The 21,976-nt window shown below is 42.3% G+C and overlaps 1 protein-coding gene across 13 annotated transcripts in view; it reads right to left on the reverse strand.

The window, feature by feature from the left end:
• PRDM10 (PR/SET domain 10) overlaps positions 1-21,976 on the reverse strand; it is a 44,490-nt gene that overhangs the window by 21,799 nt on the left and 715 nt on the right. For 3 of the 13 annotated variants that reach the window (XM_085082055.1, XM_085082054.1, XM_085082052.1), the window contains exons 2-11: positions 15,306-15,387; positions 13,034-13,225; positions 11,077-11,244; positions 9,452-9,511; positions 6,614-6,733; positions 5,443-5,650; positions 4,815-5,056; positions 3,588-3,791; positions 1,605-1,677; positions 856-973 (exon numbers count right to left, since the gene is read on the reverse strand). In XM_085082055.1, the coding sequence (XP_084938181.1) occupies positions 856-973; positions 1,605-1,677; positions 3,588-3,791; positions 4,815-5,056; positions 5,443-5,650; positions 6,614-6,733; positions 9,452-9,511; positions 11,077-11,244; positions 13,034-13,126 (1,286 nt within the window). In that variant the 5' untranslated portion in view covers positions 13,127-13,225; positions 15,306-15,387. Of the gene's footprint in view, positions 1-855; positions 974-1,604; positions 1,678-3,587; positions 3,792-4,814; positions 5,057-5,442; positions 5,651-6,613; positions 6,734-9,451; positions 9,512-11,076; positions 11,245-13,033; positions 13,226-13,412; positions 14,155-14,190; positions 15,272-15,305; positions 15,388-18,635; positions 21,707-21,976 lie in introns of those variants that run through there. The other 10 variants (XM_085082057.1, XM_085082053.1, XM_085082049.1 and 7 more) reach the window with 8 other exon arrangements.

Below are 21,976 nucleotides of genomic sequence, written 5' to 3' on the forward strand. Positions count from 1 at the left end.
GCACCACTACTCACCCATTCAACTCAGCAACAATGGCCTACAGTAAATAATAAAAACTAAAGAATTTCTGGCAGCAAAAACAATGGGTTTCTGGCTGGTATCTATTTATTTTGTGCTTCATGAGAAACCAAAGCCCAGATCACATTAAAATTTCTATCAGTAGTAATGGAACCAAGAGGACGACAGGCTTCCATCCAGCCGTCTGCCACGGCAAGTCTCCCACTTCCAACACCCCAGTCTATGGTGTGTTGGAAGCATTTTCAGCATGATGGAACAAGTGCGCAAGGAAACCCATTTAAAATCCGAAGATATAAAATCCCTCCCCAAAAAGCGCTCAGCCACTGATGTCAGGCACTACATAGAAGGGAACAATTTAGTGTCAAAAAAAGCAAAACAAAAGAGTCACTTGCTACACTTCAGGAGAAAGAAGGAACCAATGTCTTTTGCTCTGTGATAGATGTCTGTAGATTCAGTTTTAAAAAGGTCACGATGAACTATCTTGCCAGGCCAATGAGGCACTAGAAGCCTTGTTCTCCAAGCTCTGTACTTCCATATCTTTGAGAAACATCAGTATTTCAATACTGTGGCACTGAAATGTTACAAGTTTAAGTCACTGGCAAATAAAAAGCAAAACATAAAACCTCACCAGGTTCAACAGAGTATTTATTTCTCTCAAGCTACTTCTTTCACAGATTCTCTTACACCAGTAAGCCTCCTGTGCTATGATTTTTCCTTTTGGTGCTGAGCTGATGTCTCCTGAGTTGCTCACTAAGATTTGCAAGACAAAACCCCTCCTTTCTACATGTTTGGGGAAGCACCACAGTGATCTGCAAGTGAAGCTGAGGCTGTCAGTACCTGCTGAAGAAGTCCAGCTTCTCATCATGGGAGTTGAGGTGCTGCTGGAGCTGCTCTGAGCTCATGAAACGCCGATTGCACTCGTAACACGGCCAGTTCTTTTCCTGCTCTCTGAGCACTATTGGAAATGTCAGTAACACCATTTCAGTCACCACCAATTAAAAACATCATTTTTTGCCCCCAGCCTCTCTGTCCTCAGTGGGTCATATTTCTCCCCTGAGGGTTAGACAGGCTGCAGAATATCCAACCCTACTCCACTGGTCTTTGCTTTTATCCTCTCTGCACTGTGCCATGACCATAGCTCAGCACAGAGACACAAAGATCACTGGGGACAATTCCCATGGACTATCAACACTGTTAGAAATTCAAGAGGATTCTGAAATTCACCCTTTTATGGAAGAGCACCTACAGTATTGTGCCTCTGGCATAAGTTAAGGGAGATCAAGGGAAATTTATAAATCTAAAGCAGTCACATCTCAGTTTATGACATATAGTAGACACTGAGTACAGAAACATACCTCTTCCAGCAGCAACTTCACGCTTCCCAGGCACTGAGGCAAACGGTTAAATTAATGTAATATTCTCATGAGAAGAGTTATTGGAAATAAGCCCCAATAACACAGTCTAGCTCTGGTTTAACTTTTCCCAACCTAGCAGAAATCTGGGAGCACTATACAGGCCATATACTTGAGAGTAAGAAATGCAATGCCCAACCACCACCACACTGAAAGCAGAAGATCCCAAGTTACCCTTCCTTTCCTCCTCAGTTATGTCATGGATCTTCTGGTTCACAAACTCCGCATAGGAAGCAGCATACCACACCTGCAGCCAGAGCACAAGGTAACAGGACACTTAGGTGGAGCCAAAACTAAAGGAAACTCATTTGAAAATGGGTTTTAAGCTATGCATTTACATCACTTGCCTCAACCAGTAACTCCTACTCCTCCTTTCATCCTCGGTAATGAAGCCTGGTAAGATCAATGTACCCCCACTGAGGAATGAAAGAGCTTTGTTCAGGAAGCATATCCATTTAATTGTAAGGTCTAGCTTCCTAACATGAATGTTAATCTCACACATGGCTACCAACAGCTATAAAGGAAATAAGATTAATCTCTTCAAACCCAACTGCATAATTGTAAAGGAAGGATGTCAGCAGAGTACTGATACTTGTATGAAGAGGAATGGAAATGTTATTAGCTTGGGATATTTCCCACTTCTTTCCTGCTCTCCTTACATAGACAATGGGCAGCACCATCCACAGAGACTAATTTAAAATGTTTCTGAGCTTCTGAAGGACTGGAGCAATATTGTCCTGCTTCACAAAAACAAAGAACTGCAGCATGATGGACCCGCTTTTGTCATACAAGGGATTCAAGCCTTCAGCAAAGACAACCACAGGAGGCAGGAAGACAAAGTTTATCAAAGCCTAAAAGTAGATGCTCACATTTAGCTGAGAATTCTTCCATCATTTCATCTGCTTGATGAAAAAGAGTGGATTTTAGAAGAGATTTCTCAAAGAAGGCATCAACAGATTATCAGCATGAAAAATTCAGACAAGTTTGAACTTGCAGCGGGCCGCAGGCAGTGGTGAGTGCAATTTCAAGGACTCTCCAGCAGGTGTGTTACTTGGCAGGAATCTCAATAGCTGGACAAAGAGGAAAGCCTGGAGCTCCTGGACTACACACGGGGCAGGCAAATCATAACTTCCCAGCTTCAACTCCCTGATCCTCCTAGTTCATTCGCTGGGCAAAATTTGCATGAATGCCCTACATCCACTTGGGGAGGAAATCACATTACCAAGCCTTTCAATTAGCAAACCATTTTACCCTGAAAGACACTACTAACGCATAAAGTAAGAAAAATGATGCTTCCACAGGGAGGTCTGTACAGAAGCCTGATTTCAAATTGTTTTAAAAACTGTTGAGAAAATGATGTTTGAATACACTTAAAATAGATTTGTAACTAGATTTCTAGTGATTCAGCTTTAAAAAATTGATTGATTTCATATATTCCTACTCTTAAAGGGTACAAATAAGCTTTTGCCCTGATTTAGTAGGCGCACTTACAAAACAATTGTTTTTCCAGATAAATTGTTGAAATCTACATGCAAGAAGAGATCTAAAGAACAACAAAATTCCCTGACATAAAAATTTTTTGGTCCCCCCCATAATGCCCCAAAAAATGTTGAAAATTAAGGCCATCTCAGCCAGCCATGCTGCTTTGAGCTCAACATAATAAATACATTTTTAGAGGGAACAAAAAGCAAACCAGAGGGAAATCACAATATCCTCTATCATTTTTCACATGCAATGTTACAAAAACTCCAGGAAAGCCAGGTAAAGGCTGAGACCATATTCACTTAAGGCACCAGAAAACAAGTCAGGAACACACAGGGCTAACTGGAAAGGGCATCCAGAATTTGAACAAATAAGATTGCTGCAATAAAAATTAGATTATATCAACAAAAATATATGCTGTGTAAAGCATGATAGGGAGAGACAAACAATTTACACAGTTTTATTTTAAACGTCCTCATGAGCCAAAGCTCATTAAAATCCCTATGTTGGTGACTAACTACTTACTGACATCAGTGACATTCAAATCAGGCCATCAGAGAAAAAAAGCCCTGAAACTATTCACAGCAGTAGTTTCTGGCACTTATTAGGCAGCAACTTTTAAGATACAATTTAATCAGTAGAAAAAAGAGTCCTGCCACACGAGCAATGCCATACCTTGAGTTCCTGCTTGGGCTCCACGTTTTTAATGGTGGTGTAATAAATGTGGTGGCCATACTGATACGCAACCAGATTCTGCTCCAGATGGTTTTGAGCTGGACGCACAAACATCATCCAGTTACACAGAGCCTCGCTGGAAAGTTCAAACCACAGGTCCTCTTGCAAGTCTCTGTCTTTTCTGTCACCCTTATCAAGAGAAACCTGTAGCAAAATCCAATTACACGTCATTATAGCTGCCTGGCAGCACATTAAAAATCTGAGTTACTAAGAAAACTACTGTGCCCATGCAACTGTTGCATTAGGGGAGCAGTGAAGGCATAGCTAATTTTCTCTCTTTACTAACACAGATCTAGCAACAGGCAGAAAAATATTTAGTAACAGGTAAAAGTTTAACTAAGGAGAAACAACGGATCCTTCCAAGGCTTTCAGGGACAAGAATCATTCATTAAAGGGATCAGACACAGTATGTACATGTGGCTATAATAAATGACACACAAGTAGCTGTAGCTTTAATGGGGGGCTACAGAAACATTAGTCAGAAGTTTCTAACTGGCAGACCCACTTTTCCTTTCATTTCTTGACTCATGATATTGCCTCAAGCAGGAAGCATCACTTCTTTAGCTGAACTTCTCTTGCGTTGCTGAATTCACCTATGGTCACAACTTGCTTGTCAGACACTGACCATCAGAGCCCTCGTACGACTCTGCATGTAAACTCCAACAAATAAAAGACCAATTTTTATGGTGAAACCAGTAAATAAATGGATAAAAGTCACTGAAACCCATTTTAGCCCATGCCAATTACTTGGCAAGAGGAAGGTAATAAAAATATCTCCTTGCTCCTACATCTCATGAACAGAAAGGTAAGAAAAGTATTTTGAACTGAAGTTACAAAATGACAGAAGGGAATGGCTGCAGAACATCCTCAGATGGGACTGCTATTTTTATGTCCAGATGCTGCTTCAGCTCACGTGACAGTGATTTCACAGCTTCCACATTATGTACCCTATATATCCTAACACCGTAATGCCAGAACATTCACCAGGATTAGTGTGTCTCCCTGAATAACAGACCAGCTTTGAAGCCTAAACAATCTGGGTATTTCTTTGTTACATTCAGAGACAGAGGTAACAAAACATGTCTAGTGAACTGATCAAGGTAGAGCGACAAATTCCTGAAAATCAAAGCTTAGGCACAAATTGATACCCCTTTTTCTCACCCTTACCTTCAAATGGATATAGCAATCTTTGAGCTCAGTTTGTCTGACCAGGGGTCCTTCCACGGGCCCAAACTGCGTACGCTTTGGGATACGCCTTTTGGAGAACACACCTCCCAAAAACCTGTCTATATAGAGCACCAGGGGAAGGCTGGCCCTCGCCCTGGTCAGCACAGGCCGGTTTGGGATGGGATGCAAAGGTCCGTGTTTTGGACACACTGAGGGATGTGCGTTATTACACTCTTCACACCCTGCAACACAAAGGCAGAGAGGACACGACTTTCAGGCAGACATTCACGCACCGGCTCAGAGACACCCTTATCTCTCTCTAAACATCTTTGACTCAGCTGTGGGAACACTTATGCCAATAGTCTGTCAACATTTTAAAATATTAAATACAGGGCATCCAGCATACAGCAAAATAAGAACAAAGCAGCTAGGAGACTTCACTCAAGACAGAATTTTGCCTTTTCAGTAGAGCAGCCCAATTTGAGTCCACTTTTCTGGGAATAAAGGGGTTTGCTCATTATTGCTAAAATCTGAATGGTTTTTGCCTCTCTTTACCAAAGGCCTGATGGAGAGGGAAGAAAAAAACGGAAGGGCAGGTAATACACTACATATTACTGTGCCTGCTTACACAAATCATTGGGATCAAAAGGTCGAGGTGGATCTGGATCCCATTCATCCATGTCAGTGTCTTCCCCATCTTCATCCTCATCTTCATCCTCATCATCTTCCTCTTTTGTTTCTATCCTTTCCATTTGATTCTGCAGAGGTGCTAAAGGGTCAGAACCATCCACAGCCTCCATAGGAGGTAACACCTGGTTATGCACCGGTAATGATGCCTGAGGAGAGAATTCACAAACAATTCAAGCTGATTCATTAAGAAAACCACAAAGAGCAATGAAGGTCCTTGCTAGTCTACCCTTTCTGCTGGCTCTGGTAATGGAGAAGAAGACAAGGGAAGGTGATAAATGACTGCCAAGGGATGTTTTGCATTGCTCACAGCTGCTGATGGCCTCACTCAGGACACCTGTATCACTCCCTGGCTCCACCCTGCCACTGACTCAGTTCTCAGAAGAAACTGAAATCAGGAAGTTCTGGACCCTCGCGGAAAGTCTGAAACAAAGTCCAGGCTCTGTGGATATTACCTAGAGCCTGAAGCTGTATTTTAACTTCTTTTGTACAAGTGAGAGAATCCTCCACTTTGGCACATGATCTTTCCTTTACAATTCAACAAAACCAATCCCCAGAATACAAAGGTAGAGGTCAGTAAGCGGTGAGGTAATGTGGAAACTAGATATGAACTATGGGACACAAAGGATAGCTGAGGGCATTGCGTTCTTCCACTAATTTTCAAGTTTAGCCCTTTCCTTCCTTAAGAAAACAGCAGCAATTGAAGTGTGGTGCATATTCCATCACCCACACAGGTTCCTCAGGTAGAGAACTAGAAATATTACACCCAGCAGAGCTGTCTGAAAACACTGATGAGGAGACCCAGTGGATGTTGCCGTGACAGTCAGCCCTACACCTTCTGTTAACTTCATCTTCCCGCACTGAGAGAATTTTAAGGTGGCTGCTCAAAATGGAACCATCCGTAAAACAGGTTTCTCTGTGTATTAAACACATGGTCTCTCCTAAACCCCCACACATTCCATGGTGAGACTATGGAAGACAATACAAATCTCCACTACAGCTTTCTCACATCTTCTCCCAGATCACTCAGCCACGTTTCATTCCTGGAGACAATGGAGCAATGGAATCAGTGCAGTCGTACATGGAAAAGGAAAGGGTGCCTGGCAACTTACTCTATCTGCTTGTGGCCCCTGCTCCAGAGCCACTGGCTGGGGGGGGTCAGCAACGCTGCCGAGCACGGACAGGTTGGTGGGATTCATGCTCTGAGCAGCAGCAGGCAAGAGCACCGTTACCTAAAATCACAGGCACTCATTTTAGCACTGTGGCATTTCCATCAGTCACTTACACACGGGCAGGGCCCAGCACGCAAAGCTCCCTTGAGCCCTGCACTTGCTCAAAAACTGCAGCATTCCCATTATTTTTGGGGTTCAAGTAGAAATGGATAGACTTGGACAGAACCTGAAGCTCTTAGGACAAAACAAAAAGGCTTCAAATCTATAGACTACGCAAATTCTGAATTACCTATCACACATTTTTAAATTAAGGCTTTAAATTAAGATCCTACCAAGCCTGGGTTCAAATTGCACTAAAACCAGATGTTAGGAGCTCTTTTAGCTCTTGGTAAAAACAGTGACTTGGGGTCTCTTTTCTTCTATGCCCAAATTTACTTTTGTTTTCAAGGGAAAATGTAAAGAAGGAGTAAGAAACACATCTTTTTTTGACTATCTTTCTTTTTCTCAAGCAAACTCTGCCCATGGTTGAGGGGTTGGAACTAGATGAGCTTTAAGGTGGTCCTTTCCAATCCAAATCATTCTGTGATTCTATGATCCAGGATCAATGAAAAAAAACAATATGGTGTATTGACCTCATTAGAAGATCATCATTAGATGTTTTGTACCTCTCAAACAAGAGGTACCCAACAAGTATTTTTCTTTACATTTGGTCACACTATACATTTTTGTTTACATACTCATTTTTTTATGCAGTAACAACCAAGTCATGCATTTTAGCACACTGTTCTCATCAGTTCAGCAATAAAGCAAAGCAGAACTAAGACCCTAGGAATCACCTTTCCTGTCTTTTGTTTCCTGCTTATCTATACAGGAATTTGCACCATTATTCTGCGTGATTTTTCATCCTTCTCTACAGTTGACATCATGTGGCTTTTAGTTTGTGCCTCTGACTGTTAAGCAGCTTTTATGCTAAAATCCAAGCTCTTGCCTCTCTGCAGAGTGCTTAATATATAGCAGATAAAACAGAACAGTGAATTGATCCAGTAGGGACGGAGCAGACAACAAAATCCATAATGTAAGCACTTGGTCTCAGAACTCCAAACTAGTTGCTTTGTTTAAAGGGGTGTTAAGAGTAATTTATGAAACTCCTGAAAAACAACGGCAAAAAGACTTCAGGGAATGGTGTGACGGTGAGGACGAAACCACCGTGACAGTCTGGTATTGACATTTCTGATGCCAAGTGGCAAGGAAATGCAACATCATTCCTCCAGTGTGCCAGCATGAAGAGGGTCACACAGGCTTGGATCTATTTGTACCCACTATTAGCATTGCCTACTACTAATCACATCAAACATACCCTTACTTCCACTTCCATGTCAGGCACTGCATGGACTATGGGCATTATTCTTATAAACCTCTCACTCTCTTTCTACAAAAAAGTTTCTTCTGAAAGACAAGAGGAGCTTTAATTATAATTTTATCATTAGTTGTCAGTTCAGGGATGTCCCACATTGAATGTTGATGTAAAAACAGCTACAAAGGCAGGAGTTGCTATAATGAGGGATTAACCATTCACCAAAAAATTAATATATGTGTTAAGGACTGCAGTCAGACAGTGCTGTAATGGAGGGCAGGCTGAGAACACACAGGTAAGTGCTTCTGGGATAATAACAAAAGATCACTTCTGTTGTCACTGCCATCTGCACTGCACATCAGTAATCTCTATTTTTAATTAATCATATATTTGTTACATGAGCTTTAAGACAATTAAACAGAATTTTTTGGCTTCTTAATGCACGGAAATTGATGGAGCAAAAAATTCCAGAACAACACTCCAGAGAATGAGAAGACATTTATTCTGTCAGTCATTGTTTCCTGTCTGTGCCTCAACCATTTAGAAGGTCTTTTAGCAGGAAAATTTGTTTTCAGCACACATTCAACCCCTCACTCTGCCCCAAGACTGCCAATAAACACACATTTTAATGATGGCTTTGGTGATGATTTGGATCTAACACATGCATTCACACATGTCATTAGGGACCCACCAAGCAGTAACAATTTTAAGCCTATGACAAGCAGAGAATTCCAACTAGAGAGACCCTACAGCACCTGTCTACACTTGATTACCACAGTGCAGTCCCCAAAGATACCAGTAAGAGTTAACAACAAAACTTCCCCATCCATGATGGATGTAAAAAGAATAAGGAAAAATCACTGTAACTTTATAAACGCAGGCTGCAGTTTTATTCTCTTCCCCACCCATGTCACACTGGCAAGCCCGGCACACGCAACAAGGGAGCCAGTCTTCAAGTTTTGCACTTAATATCCTGTGAGGTTTCCAGAAAACCTAGAATTTAATGCAATTTTTTTAGCCCTCAAGAGCCTTTTGTGGACTTAAAGGCATTTGGATCAGAACCTGTGCGAGGCCAACTGCAAACCCAGCTTTTCCAAAATGGCACACTCAGATGACATCAGCCACATCTGCTGCAGGGACGCTGTTAAAAGATTTTCATGCTATCTGGGACAGCAAATTAGAATTCTTGTTGAATATGAATTAAAGAGAATAAATCTAAAGTATTTCTTAACTTTTATTGTCATTCATGTGCAAGCTGGTCATGGTAATCGTGGTCTTGATCAGGGTCACAGCACAAGACTAAGATTGTCACTGGACAACTTCAGAGACAGCTCATTACCATCTCACACCACAACAATGTCTCTTTACCTTCCCTAACTGTTCCCTCAGTTTTAGGCCCAAGATGAATAATACCTCTTCCTTACCTGCTGGGTAGTGGCATCCTGTTGGACGTAAGCCACTTGGGACGGATCTGTAAACAGAGTCTAGACAAAGTGAAAAAGGCTTATCAAAACAGCCCTGGGGTTTTTTACTCCCTACGCACACAAAAGTTACCCTGCCACCACAAAACAACCCAAAAATTTGAACTTTTGTCAGCTTCTAACCTGCCTGTTATCACAGCAAATTCCTTCAACATACCCAAGTGGACCTATGCACATAAAAATTAAAAATTGGGTAGTGGTCCATAAAGAGTTAATATCATATGTATGTGGCATTTTGCATCTGTCCAGCTAAAGTGTTTCACAGGGCTCCTTTTTGTTTAAATTACCAAAATCACTTAGTCAATTGTTGATTTGAAAAAAAATCTGCAGGATGAAATTCAATAGCTCTATCAAAACTGTGTATCTTAAGGGCAAGATAGAAGGTAACTGTGAGCTTTTTCTTCTTGAAAGTTCACAAGACTTCTGCATGCTTTCTTTTGAGGAACTATCAGGCACATCCTACATGGGACTTTGATATGGCCAGGATGCTGTTTCATTTCATAGAAGCCATGCCAACTCCAATATTCTGCAAGGACAGCCCTGACAGAAGCCTAGGACTTGGATCCTAGGCTAAGGATTGACTGAGGCCAGCCTTACTTACTTAGCCAAAACTTGAAATATCTTGTAGCAGCCTGGCTCCAACAAAATAAAGCATGGCATAATGCACATTCATTTAGATGCAGAAGAGTGTCAATACTACATCTTTTGACACAATTACAGCATTCAGAGTTTTGGAGTTAGTTGGCAAGTAACTTCCTGGGAGATATTCTCTCAAAATATCCTCTCACGACATCTTTTCACATAGAAGCTCATTTTCTGGGACAGTTGAGAGCTGCACAAGACAGACTGTGCCACACAAGGCCCTGCCAGCGTGGTGGGAGTGTCAGGTACATGCACTTTGCAGCACAGCTAATCTGCCCTGTCAGCAAAGACATTATAAAACACTCTTAACAAAGTGAGCCTGTTCCTTTTTTATCTGTCCACACAGAGGCAGAGATGCACAGCATATGGACCCCATATAAACATGCAGCAAGGGAATAAAGGCTATCTGATATGATTATGCAGATGGAAAAGAATATAAAAGGTCTATAAAATCAACAACTCTGCAGAGATTACAAAATTATGTTGAATAAAAAGAGATGCTCTGCAAAAAGACATGACTTATTGTAACTATAAATTATGACAACTGTACTACACAAAAGAAGGACTCTTCAAGAAGGAACATATATGGCTCTTAGTTTTTTACTGGATACAAGAGGCAGAATTTCTGGTGAGATTATTCTTGTTTTGGAAAACACCTTTGAGTAAATTATAATCTTGTCCACCTTCAGTAATATAACTCGCATTTCATAATTCATAGCCTCGCCATCCTCTGATGAGCAGAAATGCATGAGGCAAATGAACAGCATGAAGTCCCTGGGCTTCAAAGAGGGCAGAGAAAACTGTTTTGAAGCGACTGCCTGTTATTTTCCAGTCATACCACTTGGCTGGTAACTAGCTTTCACCCCCCAAAAAATTGTTGTGTTTTCTAGGTGCCAAAACCAGGGTGGGCTCAGAACCACACGTGCCTGTGTAGCTTCCACAGGGTGGATGTAAACGAGGGTGTGCTCCGAGGTGTCCACAGAGGTGTAGGAGGTGCCGTCAGCTGTGTAAACCACCTGCTGCGTGGGCCCACGCTCCTGCTCGTCGCTGTACACGATCTGGGCCACCGCCCCCTCCTCGGGAACAAAGTGCACCTGGGGAGCAAACAGATCCTAGACTCGCACCAACACAGGCCAGTGGGACACAGCACCAGCGTCACAGAGTGCCTTGGAAAGCAGAGAGAACTTGTGTCCCAACTAATCTGGATGCAGTGAAAAACATGCATTTCAAGTATCGCTCAGTTATTCTACCAATAGAAATCTGGACACAACTCCCAACGGTCTCTGGTTTTAGTCTGCATTGCAGCTCAAGACATAACTGCTACAAAGGGCACCCACCCATACTTAGTTCTTGCACGGTACTTTGAAAACTTGTAAGAGAACAAGTTCATATTTGAACTGATGTATCCATTACATTTAATGGGATTTTGTTTCCCTTTATGCTCATATTCCTTTCAGCATTTATGATAATGACTTCATTCAGCTAGTTTGGTAGTTGGAGATAATTTTTGCTGTCTGATGAGAGACTAATAGAACTTATTAACTCTGATCTTCCTCAAGTGATAGGATTGCACCTCTCAGAGGCAGCAGTAGGGCATATTAGATTGCTTCTCTGTAGTATGTATGTGTAGCGTCAGTAGAAAATTCAACTATTTAAACATATAACTTGAGCATTATATTATATAATATATTATATACTTAAGCATTGAGCAATAATTCCAAAGGCTACTGGAACAAGTTATGTCTAGGGCATCACTTTAACTCTAAACAAGTCAATTTTACCAGCACATTATGATCATAACTGATGATGAGTGGCCTACATTAAATGAGCTAGAATACTGAATTCCAGTGAAAATAGGAACATGTTTAGCTTTTGCTGTCCTTAATGTGCTGAAAAGCATTTTCAGTGTATGGGAAAAACAGGACAGTTAGCAGGAAACCTAGCTTGAGTACAAGTATTCATATTCACATAAAATTCTTTCACATAAAATGATGCCACAGTTACGTATTTTGTTTATTTTGTTTCACTTTTTAGCTTACGCTTTAGAAGACACCTGGTACTCCCCTGTAGATGCTCAGTGCTGATTCAGTACAATAAATCCTCACATAAACACTACAGTTGCATATTTGGAGAGCACTCTGCAAATACTCATTAAGCCTTAAAACTGCCATGTGCAAACAGCAGCATGGTTATCTCGTTGTAGAGAGAACAGAACACAGGCCATTGAAAACTGCCTTTCTTGGCAAATTTCAAAGCTGGAAATTACTAAGAGAAGCAAAATTTCTCAGCTTGTGGGTCAAATGCCACGCAGCACCATTTTTCCTAACATACTTAAAACAAATAAATCAATTTACAGAATTCTAGAAATTCCCAGCTGTGTTGTCTCAGAGGCAGAGGGACAAGCTGCATACAGCAGAACCTGACTGCATTAGTCACAATTAGCATTTCTCCCTTCCTCACTACCCAGATGTCTGGCTGGATAAGATTATTCACATTACTTTCTCCAATGTCCACTCACACTTCCAACTGATTCGAATAATGCCATCAAAAGGGGTTGCCACAGACCACAGATTTTGCTCATATTCATTACTCTGAACATCCTTTCACTCATCCACACGGTTATAAATATATTTGGACACTGAAACTTCTACAGCCACTGCCTGGTTTTGTTCAGCTCATTTCACAGTTCTGTCTTCACTGCTGCAGTTTGCACAGCTCAGTTTCTGAAGCTTTAACCCAAAATCACCACAGAAATGTTTGTATTTCTGCTCAAATGAAAGCTGAACTTCTAGACTCTTAAGTCACGGCCGAATGGGAACTAACCCTCCCTACCAATCCCAATCCAGGCTGAACAGAGGCAGAGCTATGGAAGGCACTAATCACCTGAGCAGTGTTCTGTTCCTGTGCAGCAGACTCAGCCCACACCTGTGGACCTTCCTCTTTCAAGTCCATCTCCTCCCTGCCCGGGTGCTCCATAAGTAGAGACAGATCTACTGCAGGAATGCCTGGCTGAACAGATTCATCTGTTCACAGTGTTTCTGCCTCCAGAAGACAAGGTGATCTTCAGGAGCATGGCTGTAAAAAAAACAGAGAACAGAGCCATTAAAACCAGCATGACATTTGGCATGAAGCTATGAAAGATTTATTATCATCAGCTACCGCACTCCAGTAACACACAAATTGAAAGCAGGTTTGGCTTTACAAACACTTCCTACAAGACCCAAACACCTCAAGTTATAAAGGAAGAGAAATCTTATCTCACTGAGTTTTTCCTGCATGTCTTTCCTTGCCCTCAGGCCATCCATACAACTTTCTGGCATCTACAGGCCTAGAAATCAATAAATACAAAAAATGCACCTGAGTTTTCGAACAAGAAAACACTACATTCAGAGATGCATCACCAGTTCATCAGTTTGCCTGAACGAGGTTTTTTTTGAGCACCACCTGGTTTTCCATGTACGGACAGATCTGACCTTGGACAAAACCCCAGTCCCTGGTAGTACAAGGCAGTGTTACAATAGCCAACTACTAAAAAGGAATAATGAAACTTAAAGTCTCAAAGATCGTGACAAACTGCTTCCAAGCTTGTTTTTATTCACCTCTTGCAATTTTACTGGGGCCTTTCAATCTGCCATTGGGGTCCCAGAAGGGTAATTTACAGCTCTGGTGACTGGTTTAGTCAGTGGTTCAGCACCTTCCCAATCCTTTGTCTCTAATGTCATATTAAATCACAGGCCAGGAATAAGCATGAGGCTTATTAATTTCCCAGCTACTCCAATTAACTTATTTTATACCCAGTACCTCGCTGGGCTGATCCAATGCCAGTACCCATCTATACACCAGGAACAAAGCAGAAGGCTCCTTGCTGATGCTTTCATTTATTTGCATTTTAAATGCAAATTATTTTAGTTGTGATTTATCCCAATAAATGCTAGCATTTGGCTTGTCATTTACAAACTGAAAAATACATAAGGAGAGAAAAGCAGCAGGCACTTTCTGTCTCTTCCTAATTTTGCCAGCAAGGACTAAGCTGTGCAGACCTGAGCACTGACTGTTCCACCAGGTCTGGCCAGCATGGATAAATCACCACAGCAGGGAAGTCTCCGGCGAATGTCACTGAACGGTGTGATGGAGCAAAAAAATCATATTACTTCCATACAGAGAAAGAAAAACAGTGGGAAAGATATTTCTGTGCATCGCTAGACACCAAGTCATGCCATTACTGGTGACTGGAGCTAACACTTGCTGTCTCATGCTGGGCAACCCAGCACACGCGGGCTCCACAAAAGCAGACACTGAGGAACTGTTCTGACTTTCTCTTCTATCCAAACCTCTCCAGTTATGGGAATAGAGGGAGAGAAATCTCATCTCCATTAATATTGCTTGATACAAAACATTCCCATAAAGTACTGAGGAGAAAAATTAAAATGAAATCCATGTACCAGCATTCAATGCTTGAACTCAAATCCCCTTAGTATGAACAAATTAACTGCACCAAACATTTAGGAGTGATAAACACTAGTGGAAAGTCAGGGCAATTTACAGATAAATATTATTTATATATCCAAGTGCGCACAAACTCTGATCTGTAAATAAACACCATCCATCCCTAAACAGAACCTTTCACCTAGCTACTTGTTATGTTATTAAGGATTAATTTAGGGATTTTCTCATACCTAATCCTACCTCATTCACTGACCTCCTTCACTCATTTTATCAGGTATACGATCACCACTGTATGAATATATAAGTATATATGTATATCAGGTATATAATACTTCTACCCATGTGAAACATGACAGCATTAATGTCAGTAACACACTGTGAACAACTTCTTCACAAAATTTAACACCTATCCTGTTGATATTCTTCCGCTGGTTTATACCCAACAGCTCTTTTTCTAGACTGCTAGTATTTACCAAGAGCCAATTCAGGTAATTGCACCAACCATACCCAGTAATTTAATCAATTATCAACTGCTTAGAAAAATAAAAACAAACACTAGAGGTTTCAATTTTGGATGGTTTGATTTTAAAAAAATATAATTACCCTGTTAAAAAGAATGCTGTTACATTAACTACTAATTAAATTAAGGGAAAGGCACAGTTCAGGCTAATTCCATATGCTGCAACAAGTAGCAGAATTTTTTGCTGACCTTCCCCACAAGCAGACACTGAAGGTCTGAAGGAACATGCTGACTCACTCCAGCAATCGTTTTGGCACAGATAACTTACAACCTGAGTACAAAGAAGACCAAAGGGTTCAGGCAGGGTCTTTAACAGACAAAACTGGGTATTAAGACTCATCTGTGAAAAAAGAACTACCAAAAAGCTGGAAAGGAAAGCAGAGGACAGTCATTTCGTGGTTTTGAAAGTTAGCACTAATTTAAAATCTTGGGGGAAAAAAGCAAGGCTGAGCCAAATTCAGTGGCCCAGTGCTGTAGATTCTATAAACAGTCCTGTTATTACTGTTCTTGACAGAAATGAAAATTAACAGTTCAGCCCAGCCAACTGAGCAGCAGTAAGGGACAATAGTAGGAGCTGCAGGATTTGCTGACACTTTCAACTTCTGTACTTCCAAATTCATCCTAGGATCTGCCTCTGGTATGCATTCCCTCAGTATGTCTGTAATCATAAGAACACACTGAAAAGCACATTTCCCTGGAAACATGGATATGCTGAGAGGGAAGACAGTGCAGGAGGAGACAGGCCATGTCACAGAGAGGTACCAAGTACGGGCAATAAAAACGGCAGGAGGCAGGAGCAAGTGTTGAAATGCAGCTCTGAAACAAGCCCTGCAGTCAAGGCCAGGAGCTGGGAAACATGATCTGATCCAAAGCCACTGACAACCGAACTGCCAGGAAACACCAACACCTGAGCAAGTTTTACAACACTGATGACCAAAAGACCAAACTAACTTTGCTGACTAGTTCTTCATAGGATGCTCCTCCTCATTAATCCTGCACAATCTGATTTCCTTCCCTAGATCCTGCTCTCAATACCCATTACAGCCCTGAAACTGACAGCCACAGCATCTCGAAATTTTAACCATTTCCCTGTGGTCTTCTCTCAGCTTTGGTAGTTGAGCAGAAATAAATGTGAAACTTTCGACATAAGCATTGCCAGACCGCTGGCATGCAGGGAGCACTCTCTGCTTGCTCTCCACAGTTTGCCCATGGATTATCCTTTGCAGCTGTTGATTTTTCTCACTGTATCAAACACATCAGACATATTCAGACAAGCTAAATAAACATCAAGACATGCATCTCAACGGGAAGCTCTGCTATGTCCAAGGGATTACTATATGAATCTGTGTAATAGAAATTGAAACTCAGTTGCAGAAATCCTAAAAGAAAAAAAGATAATTAAAGATAAAAAAAGCTGTGATAGGATATATTCAGTTTTTCCCAGTAAGAACAAATTAGGCTCCATTTTGTAATGAAAATCCATGTAGAGGTTAGCAAAACAGTAATCCAAACAGTTTGCTTAAACTCATGTTAAATTTACGTGTTATGTATGTCACAACTGTATTCTCTCCACTATAAATATGAGAGGCCTGGCTCAAATATTATTCAGTATTCCTTTTTTTTTTTTTTGTATGCTCAGAGCAAGTACTTCAGTAACTTGAAAATAATGGAATTTTACTTTTCTGGAATTTGAAAGATTAGTCAATTATGAGACATATCACCCAACAGTCACCCAAAATTCTGCCAGCACCCCAATGCTTTCATACAACCCAATGAGCATCACACACATGAGCAAGAAGCAATGCCAGTGTGAGATGTTAAAGCATTTACAGTAACTGCAGAGACAGCATTTTCCTCCCCAAATAACAGGCATGCCTCACCCTATCCGTTCTGAGTGATGACACAAGCTGAAACATAATAGGCATAACCAAAAAGTACAAATATAGCCCAGTAACACTCCAGTATGGCAATGGTGAGGCAGTGACAACTCTGTGTGTCATTATATATTGTGCGAATCACAACACAACACGATGTGATCCAAGAACCAGAACAGCTCCCATGACTTTGAAATACCTCCTCTAGTGGAATATTAGCTAATTCTGAGCTGTGCAAGTAAATTAACTATCCCTTCAGGACAACACACATTTGTCTCAGAACACCATTCATATTCACCTTCCTTTTCTCAACACCTTCTGGGACCTGCTGCTGTCACAGACCTACCTACAGCCCTTTCTCTTTAGTTTTTGCATTTTACAGCCGATCCAGAAAATGTCATTAATGACAAACCTTCTCCTCTGCTGCTCCTGATGCCTGGAAAGCACCTCAGTGGCATTGTCTGACAGTTGGTTTTTTTTTGTTTTTTTGTTTTAATTTTTAGAAATCTTGCTTACAACCTCCTTTTGACCTCTGCAACATTCTCCAACCCCTCCCTCCTGTTCCTGTGGGATGGTATTTTCTCTGGAGCTGTGGTACTAAATCAGCATCTTCCCTGTGCACTGCATTCAGCTCCAGAGGATGGGAAAGCACTGCTCAGAGGTGCAAAGTACCTCATTCCCTATCCAACAGCAATATCTTTGTGAGCTTTTCTGCCTCAGCATCAGACACCCTGAGCCACCACAGCTCCATGTGTGGCCCCTCATGGGTGTATCCATGACCTCCACGCAAACACTCAGGAGTGAATGCTGCTGCAAGAGAAAACCACAAACAGCACAGTCACTGCTGGTTCATGTTTGGTGTCTTAAGTGTTTTCAACACACATTAAACCCAGTGAACTCACCTAGGGCTTTAAAGGAAAGCTCTGAAAGTCAGAGAAAAGCACCACCAAAAACAAACAAAAAACCCCAATAATTTCTTGGCAAACCTGCTATTAAGGAATAACAATTTCTTTCAATGCTGCAGCTACTCAAGAAGATACAGAGACAAAATGTCTAGGGACTTCATCTGCAGCAACCTCTGCGAGGCTCACTAAGGGCATTCTGCTGAAAAATCCAAGCCAGTGGCTGCCAAATGCTCATTTCTGTCCCTTCTCCAGGATGAGAAAGGGGGAATATTAAAGCTGAGCAAGGGGAAAAGTCCACCTCCCTGCTCAGGGAGCCATAAAACCACTGCAGTATCTCAAATGAGATCCCACTTTACAATAATAGTGCATAAACCAGCTAATGTGATTTACTCCCCAGTGTAAAAGAGCCTCACCACAGCCTGAGGTTCCCTGCAGCAATAACAGCAGGGACTATTGGCTTAATCCTCCAAAGACTGAGCTCACTGACAACTCTGTGTCACCCCAGCCATGCGCAAGGGCAGCAAAATTGGTACAAAAGGGGTTTTACAACTCTGGGTCTTCCTGCAGCTTTTAATATGAAAAAGATTTATTATGCTCAAAAGGAACATCATATGTGTCTGCAAAAAGCTTTATCTCACACTTAAGTTAAATATCCCAGTTTGCCTAGAAGGCAGAGCCAATGCATTTCCTGAGATCCTTTAGCAGGAACATGCTTTCATTGCAGCAAGAAGGTTTCTAACCTCATTGAGGACTGAGTCAGGACTGCCGTCACTGCTGTCTTCCTCTGCATTCCCATCCATCACAGACATACACTGTTTCAAGGAACTCCGGCTCTGGTGCATTTTGTGTGAATGTTAACAATCAGGTAATGTAAAACCACACTAATTATGTTTAGTTAAAAATGGAGATCATACTAGGGCTGGGACAGCAAGGATTATTTATTTCCACAAAAGGAAAAATGGCTTCAATTTATTTAGTCATATAATAAATAGAAGAGCTCAGCCAAACACCAACTCACTCTTTACTGCAATTGTGCATAATGAATCTATCTATATCCATATCCTTATGGCACATCCATCATCAAAGCAACAATGAGCTGGAAGAGATCTCTTAGACCTTCAAAGCCAGTCCTCTGGTGCTGTGCCCATCATATGTTACAGTCCTTTTCCTAAAGGGACAGTGCCCAGGCACTTAAGGAGACAGCACAACACTCTGATGTGACTGTTCTCTCACAACTTACCAGGTAAGTAGCTGAAAATCCATTTCTACCACAGAATAAAGGAGACAATCCAGCCTGAGCAGGGCTTAACATCCTCCTGGCGACTGCCTAGGCTGGGTTTAGATACCTACTCAGAGATGTTCCAAGGACATGTCTATTGAGTCCTAATTCTTGTATAATGAAGTGTTTCTCACACTATCTGTCCTCTCTCTCAGTGGGGAGTCAACTTCATTACCTTCTACATAAGCAAATCTCTTCTTTAGTCACCTCTCTTCCCATTTGTTCAACCTCTACATATCTACTCCAGCAACTGACTTCTTCCTCCCACCCTCAGCTTCCTAAATCCATGGTCACATTCTTCATGTTGTTGTCTTCCCAATGTTTCATCCTTTGAGGTTCCTGTGATATCATGGGCTGTTAAATCACACACTGCAGTTCTCAGGCTCCAGCTGCTTGAGGCAGTGACCCTGCCTTCCTAAAGGATTTGGTTTATACATCACAGAGGAAGAAGTCTGATAAAGTGAAGAAGCAGGGAAAGCATGCATTTAAAGTACAGGATGACAAAAAAGGAAAATAAATGTATCAGTGTGTGGTACAGTTCTGCCCACACAATCTTCAAGAAGGCACTGTTAGGGCTTACTGAAAGAAAACAAACTATTCCCTCCAGGTTCTTCCTGCTACTCTTTTGTCTTCCATCCCTTCTCCTCCTCCAGTAAACTCTTCCCAAAAGAATTATCATTTGGAGGGGATTCTTCTCCTTCCTACAAGTGGGTGGTGCTGCTTCCTCCCTGCCTCTCCCACCCCCCTGGCACCTCTCCTCTGAATTAAATCACCTGTCTTAAAATTTTAAAAAATAAAACTATCACGTTTCTGCACACAAAAACACATTCTTAAGCTGGCACCTTCAGAATAGCTGGTGGTCTGCACAAGCCCAGGGAACAAATGGACTATCAGCACCTTCAGGTGGGGACTGGCATACAGAGCCATTTCAGGGCTACGACACAACTGCATGTTTTACTAGCTGGAGATAAAAGTGGCAAATAGCCCAATCTGATGTTTAAGTCAAAACAAAATTCAACATACAAAACCAGCCCCTTAATTAGCTACACATAGAAGTCCATTAGAATTCAGTGTACACAGCCAGCAGCTGCAGCTGGTCAGAAAAAAACTCAAAGTGGCCACTCACTGCAGAGCAATTTATCCCAGGAGTGCTCAGCCAGGGATTTTCTGTGCAGTGTAGGACTAAGGGTGATACCACTAAGGATCTAAGGAGAACAGGTGATACCACAGACACATTTCTCTCTAAAATCGTCAATTATTCTATCAGACAATATTAATGACAATTACACTGGTATCTCATCCTATAAACATGATAATACAGCTGTCTAGTTTCACACAAGAGAAGCATCCCTGTAGCAAATTGCCAAAGACCAACACAATCTTGGAGAGAAGTTTTCCATTTAAGGACAGACTAGAGCAATACACGTTGTTGTATGACTTTTTCTAGAAATGAAGGCATTAGAAGGCTCAAGACTGCCAATTGCTTTATTGTCTCCACAAAAGATGCAAAGAATCCTCTTGTAAACTCAGCTGGTGATTCATTAGCATCTCATCTTCTAACTGAACTACAAGAAAAAAAAACTGAATTATTAAAAACCTAACAGAAGAAAGCGAAAGTTCAGTATACTCTCTATTCGCATTGAAACTCACAGGGAAATACTGATAGGCATCTTACACACCCAGCTTTGTGCTTGATCATTCTTTAAAGGCCTTTAAGAACCATAAATATGTAAGTATATAGTGATACACTAGACAGGTTGATGCTGAGGTACCAAAAAGTGCATGACAAATACTGGCCCTCCATTTCACTTCAGGACTATGACTACTGTCAGCAGCCTAAACCAAGTCTAAATTCTAATTTAGAGACCCTGTAAGAGCCCATCTGAGGCTCTGTAATGTACAGCTGAGAGGCAAAAGGTGACCACACATAGCTCTTGTACAGGGAAATAAGCCTAAGAAGGTGAGTCATCCCTTTAGGACGAGTAATTCTGAAAAGCACAGCACCAGGACCTCGTCCTTCCATTCCAACTCAACCATTTAACAAACCCGTATTAACTCACTTTTAATGGAATTGGGGCACAGGAGAGGAAACGGGTCAACTCAACACCCAACACCCATGGAGCAAGAGAGCCACAAGAGCAAGCAGCCGCTTGCTACAACCACACCCGAAACGACAGGAACAGGGTTTTTTTCACCAAGACCAGTGTCAGGAGAGCAGTGAAGCCCACAGTTTCCACCTGCAGCAACTGCTGCTACTCAAACCGGGACCCTCACGGATGGAACCACCTCAGGGCAGTGGGGAAGGGGCTAACTTCCCTCCACTCCAAGCCTCAGGGCCACTCAGCCGGAAGCCTTGCGGTGCTGGGGCCACGCAGGTGCCCAAAGGGGCCCCTGGAAACCCCCAGGGCAGGACTCCACGCGTCCGTACGTACGCCGCAGCCCTACCCAAACTCCATTATATGCACTCCACAGCCATCACTAGCCAATCCGAAGACGGGGTGCGACGCCCCGTCCCCTAACTAGGCCAATAGGAGGCAGGGGCGCGAGGCACGCGGCCAATCAGCAGGCGTGAGTACCCCCCCCCAACTCACAACGCCCGCTTCCCGCCGCCGCGCCGCAGCGCGAAGCGCCGCCGCGCCCCCCCACCCCCGCCTGAGGGCAGCGGCGCCATCGGCCCCCCGTGAGAGCGCCCGGCAGCCAGCCAGCGCCAACCACTGAAGGCCTAGGGGGGACACGGGCGGGGGACCAGGGCAGAGGCTGAGCGGAGAGGACGGGCAGGCCCGGCCGCCGGGGGCGGGGGAG

Source organism: Lichenostomus cassidix, chromosome 24 (genome assembly GCF_008360975.1).
Source record: "Lichenostomus cassidix isolate B80296 chromosome 24, HeHo_3.0, whole genome shotgun sequence".
NCBI classification, from domain to species: domain Eukaryota; kingdom Metazoa; phylum Chordata; class Aves; order Passeriformes; family Meliphagidae; genus Lichenostomus; species Lichenostomus cassidix.